Source organism: Cydia splendana, chromosome 5 (genome assembly GCF_910591565.1).
Source record: "Cydia splendana chromosome 5, ilCydSple1.2, whole genome shotgun sequence".
Classification (NCBI taxonomy): domain Eukaryota; kingdom Metazoa; phylum Arthropoda; class Insecta; order Lepidoptera; family Tortricidae; genus Cydia; species Cydia splendana.
In genome coordinates, this window is record NC_085964.1 from 3,639,860 (window position 1) to 3,645,873 (window position 6,014).

General features: G+C 35.3%; 1 protein-coding gene across 1 annotated transcript; it reads right to left on the bottom strand.

Annotated features, from left to right (window-relative positions):
- Positions 1-1,678: 1,678 nt before the first annotated feature.
- Positions 1,679-5,765, bottom strand: LOC134790460 (translationally-controlled tumor protein homolog). The gene is made up of 3 exons (XM_063761268.1): positions 5,616-5,765; positions 5,147-5,405; positions 1,679-2,076 (listed from the first exon to the last, which is right to left on the bottom strand). The coding sequence occupies exons 1-3, from the start codon at positions 5,641-5,643 to the stop codon at positions 1,845-1,847; spliced, it is 519 nt and encodes a 172-aa protein (XP_063617338.1). The 5' UTR covers positions 5,644-5,765; the 3' UTR covers positions 1,679-1,844.
- Between the last annotated feature and the right edge of the window lie 249 nt (positions 5,766-6,014).

The window sequence follows — 6,014 nt, forward strand, 5'->3', positions numbered from 1 at the left end:
TGCATTTATTATTACAGAGCCATCTCGTATAAAGGCGCACTAGTTTTATACATGATGGAGTGAACCGTGAAAGAAAGGCGCACAGGTAGTTAATAAGTTTGCCGCTAGATGGCAGTTAAGTTAAAACTAGCCACCCTACGAGAAGGGGGCGAGCGGCGAGCATGAGGCTCTAGCCAGGGTTGGGCAAAATACTGGCTTCCACGTATTTCAAATACAAATTACAAAATACATTTTTAAAAGTATTTGAAATACCAAATACAAATTACTTTGGTGACGGGTATTTGAAATACAAAATACAAATCACAGTGTTTAAAATAATGTATTTCAAATACAAAATACCTTTCAATTTTTTTGTTTAATCATTCAGTTTTTTTTAACGAATATCCTTTCCTAAAAACTTATAGGGTCATTGCGCTAGTTTTCGTCCACTTGACGAAATTTGAATATAAACCTACATTGCCGCACAAATTTGGACTGATTTCAATCCTTAATGTCGAAACAATATATATATCTGTCTACATATCAAAATTATGGACCAGACCAGGACTGGTCCATAAATTCAAAGTCGCTCAGCGAGCTATGGAAAGGGCTATGCTCGGAGTCTCTCTGAGGGATCGTATTCGAAATGAAGTTATCCGTCAGAGAACTAAAGTTGTCGACATAGCCCACCGGATTAGCAAGCTGAAGTGGCAGTGGGCCGGTCATATTAGCCGTAGAACCGATAACCGTTGGGGTAGACGAGTTCTCGAGTGGAGACCGCGCATCGGCAAACGTAGCGTAGGACGCCCTAAGACTAGATGGAGCGATGACCTTCGCAAGGCGGCTGGCAAGAGCTGGTTCAGAGTTGCCGTAAATCGTGCTCAATGGCGTGCAATAGGAGAGGCCTATGTCCAGCAGTGGACGAGACCAGGCTGATGATGATGATGATTTCAAAATTATATTTCGCAAGTAGTAAATTAAAAATGAAATATATTATTTGCTAATCCGTCAAGTAGTCTAAAACTAGAGCATGGACGGAAACTACTGCAATGACCCTATACCCTGGCTGTTGACGAAAAGTTCCGCAGAGAATAGCTCGCGCATTGTTTTTGCCCTCGTAGAAGTCGTACATTATATTTAAATAAACGTTCCATTTTAGGATTATAGAATTTAATTAAATGTATTTTGTAGAAATGTATTTTGATGCTTGAAGTATTTGAAATACAAAATACATGTGAGTGCAGTATTTGAAATACCAAATACAAAATACTTTTCCAGGTAGTATTTGAAATACAAATACAAAATACAAAAATGTATTTCAAATACGTATTTCAAATACATGTAATTGAAATACTGCCCAACCCTGGCTCTAGCCTTTGATAGTTTCGACCCTACCTACTAGAAATGCCCTCCTTAGTCCTTTCCATTCCAATTTTTTTTCTACGATTAGAAAGAACTGTGCAGAATAGAGAATTAAAGTAAGACAAAGAGTGCTCACTCCATACATTCGTTTTGGTACCAGAAGCTACATCTATTGTCAAGTAGCAGTACTGATAATTCCGCTACTCGATGCTAGATGTCGACTGTGAAAATAATAGGCTTTTTTGGTACCAAAACTGATGTATGGAATCTATGTACTTTTTTCTCTATGGTCAAGGTACTCGTATTGCTGTGTATGTAGAAATAAAAGGATTGCAAGTGCTGTCATTAATTTATTTAAGTTATGTAACATTTGATAACATTACAAAATTGTTCAGCCTTGTGATGGGAGAAGCCGGATCCAGCGGACATGGTTTGTAAATAAATACAAAAGATGAGTTAGGCGATGTGTGGAATATTATGAGTATACAGAACACTTATGCTGCTTAGAACTTCTCTTCTTCTAGACCATGTTTGAAGAACATCATGATTGGCACTTGCTGGCCATCAATATCTCTGTACTCGCACATGGCAACCATACCGTCGCAGTCCATGGACTCGCCGGTGAAGAACTGTAGTTCCTTAAACCTGCCGAGGATGTCCTTCATAACTTTGTTCATGTTGGTCTTGAACACCTCAACTTGGTCGGGCGCCTTCTCATTTAGTTTTTCAACTAATCTGTAATAGAGGAGAAATCTTCTGTTAGAACTTGAGATGCATAACACTTGAGAAAGAGGGACTTTTCTACCTTGATAGAGTACAAATAGTTTCTCTGATATGGAACCATAGTCTCTTCAGATTCAAAACAATATCTTCAGATTTCACTTTCCTTATATCACTTTAAATTATCATTTTGTAAAATAATATAATGGTAAGATCAAATAACAAGGTCACAAAGTCCAAATTTAAGTCAATATTAATTATAGATTTTGTCATTTTGTTAACTCCAATAATAATGTGCACAAACATATTTAAAATGATTGTCCATGGTTAGAAGTTACTGTTATAGCATCATATGCTCCACAGGAAGGCACTACAATCCAACCTCCGGTATTAGATGATGCCTATCTTTTGTAATTACTTCATTAGCTTGCTAGCGTCTGCCCATGACATTGTCCGTAGACGTTAATCCCCCATAGTACTTGACCACATCAATCAAATTATTTGATTATAAGCTACACACAGCAAGACACAACCTGAATTATAGACTGATTCAAATTCAGCCATTATTACACAACAGAGCAAGAAATATCCAATCGTCCAAACACCCCCTAACTAACTTTTGACACAATACAATTAACATTGTGGCATTCGATTGACTTAATGTATTGGACATTCTTACATTCTTAGTTAGACAATGTATCAAAATCAAAATTGAATGCAATTTTTGCAAAGGCTGCGGAAAGTAAAACTAAAATGAAATCCACTCATGTTGCAACAAATTGTATAGGATTTTAGATAATTGACAGCTAAGTAGTCTTGTAAGAGAACTTGAATTGAACAAAGTGAGGGATTGTCATTATATTTTCATGAAACTGGACATTGTCACACTTTGTCATTCCAAATGCCATGCAGAATTTTTTGGTCCCGGCTCTAGGTGCAACAAATTCAATCGATCAATCAATGCTTTCAATGTAACACAAATTGCATGCAATTATTAGTGATGTGAGTTGAAGCGTTTACCTAACCTTTCTGACACTGTTAAAAAGTCATCAAAGCTTTTCTCCACCAAATTGTATGAGAAATACTAAATAACTATATGGCTTTGTAAAATAAAATACTATATTAATAAAAATACTGACATTTACTAGTGTCGCTTTTGATATAATTTTAATCAACATCATCCCCACCATACATGAAAAATTTCAGTCACATTAGAATTAATGGTCTTAGAAAATAGAATTGAGTTTTTTTTATTTAAAATGGAATAAAACAAAACAAATCCAACTCTTGTTACATTTAATAATGATTTTAGTTTCCTTGGAGGTAATTTGTAGTATAGTAGAGGTAATTTCTAGTATTAGGACCGTGGGACCCTAGAGGCTAAGCCAGCACTAACTAATATACTTAGGATGATGTTTGTAACTGGCATTTCATGCTTCAATTACTTGAATGCTAGGCCTACTTGAATAGATTGTTTTGACTTTATTCAGTGATAAAATGGTATACTGTGTGGACCATATGGCTAAGCAAAAACAAAAGTAATCCTCATCTAGGGAACAAATCAAATTATTTCATAATAATTTATTGATTTGTGTTTTTAAGTCAGACATTTTAAGTAGTCACACTACTATATATTGTAAACTGAACTCCCTCTGTGTAAAATTTGCCACCGTTACTCCGGACACTATAGTTCGTTTTTTTTAGCATTAGAAAGAACTTGAAAGAAGGTAAGCGATCTTGACATGTATTTTAATTGAAAAACGCTTTTTTAACTATTACTTATGAAAGGAGAAGAATGTAAATGATTGTATTAGATTCATAAATTGTTACATATTTGCCATAACTTATTTTTAAAATGTGTTTTTTAATTAAGACACATCAAGATTGTTTACCATATTTCTAATGCTAAAAAAACGAACTATACTTAGGACAATCTATGGCTATGCTAACTCTATGAACATCTTGAATAACAAAACAACCCAATGGGCCAGTGCACAACTGTGGTGCACTTATTTCCAAAATCCACCCACTTATATCTATCTAATACCTTTAAATGAGCCAATCTTGTTTATTTATATATATATTTCGGGGATCTCGGAAACGGCTCTAACAATATCGATGAAATTTGCTATATAGGGGTTTTCGGGGTCGAAAAATCCATCTAGTCTAGGTCTTATCTCTGGGAAAACGCGCATTTTTGAGTTTATATATGTTTTCCGAGCCAAGCTCGGTCTCCCAGATATTCAATGTAATGAGTGTAATGAATGTTAGGACAATCTATGGCTATGCTAACTCTATGAACATTCCTGTATAATAAAACAAGCCTGAGATAGACTGTAAAACAACCCAATATGCACTGCCCTGGCCCCAGGGATCGGAAACCGGTATTTGGTCCATACAAAAATACCGGTATTATTACGTTCTTTTCCGTTCTTTGGTTTATTATTTCATTTTTAATGGGACAATCTAATAATACAAAGTTGTTACCTAAATACATGATTCAGTCCTACCTAAAGATCATGAAATATCCAAAATATTGGGCTATTTCGGGGTTTTAGTAAAATACCGGTTCCGAGCCCTGCCTGGCCCATTGGGTGTTTTGTTTTCAACTCTGAGAACTCTGAGACTCTTCAAATAATTCAGTATAAACTAATTCTGTGTATGAACAGGTTAACCTTTATCTTGACTGATAAAGCCTTTATATCTTGACCTTCAGTGTAACCACAACAAAGATAAGCTCACATCTCCTTTATTGAATTAAAAATTGTTCAAAAACTAACCTAAAATATGACAAAAGATGAGTTCATTCTTCACAATGACTCATCTTAAAGGCATCTGAGAGTTTAGTGGCAATAAAGCTATTGTTAGATAGTTGATTTGTGACCAGAGGTTTTATAATAGATAACTAAATGCATCTGCAGTTGCCATTACACGTGTTAGTGTTGCAAAATTCAAGTCACCAGCAACTTCCAGATCTTAAGTCAAAAATTCACTAAACGTAAACATTACTGATAAATTAAAACAAAGCATTTTAACCCAAACCTCAAACGGGTTTCTTCACAGTGCAGTTATCACAATCACTCACTTTTTCATGTAGTCCTTAAGGTACAGTGTATACGACTTTTTGTCACCGAAGGCATATGTCTCCACAAGCCTGTGGTTGAGAACTATGTCTAATCCAGTCTCCACGGTAGAGTCAGTGCCCTCATCGGCCTCCTCAGCCGAGGGGTTGAAACCCTCGATCTGGATATCGCCCTGGGATCTCTGCACAAGTTTAGCGGTCACTTCGTAAATTACTTCATCGACCAGCTTCATTTTGTATGTGTCCGAGAACATCTCGTCACCTGAAAAGTACAATTACATCCTGTTATTTCCATTTCAAAACCTGGAGAAGCCATCTGGATTGTCGATGTGGCATAAAATATCCAAAATTGATGATGAGACATCACTGTCACGGGCACAATGAAATGTCAAAGTAACCGATATCAATATTACACATATTTAATAAAATATTCACTAATAACACTTCAGTATAACACGACAAACGTAATTACCAGTAATAATATCTTTATAGATTCTCATTTTGATGGATTAAGGGCGATATAAATAATAAAAACCGAAACTACGGCCTCTAGCCCCAAGAACTAAACCGGAAAGGGCTTTCAAAAAGAAAGAAGGGGATATTGAAATGTTGCTAGATACGTAACAAAATTTAAGCTAAAAACGCTTCAATATACTTGGCTCACTAGTTTTATTTTTTGTATTGATTGGTAATCATAAAGTATTAAATTTGATTATAGAACAGTTTTTAATTCATTTTGAAAATAAATACAATCTTTTATTTATTTTAGATACATTATAAAGAGTATTTTAACGTCTCAAATATACGCCTAAAAACTGTCATTCTATTATCCTTGGGTTGGTTTCGTTATGTTGGCAAAACATAAGGAAGT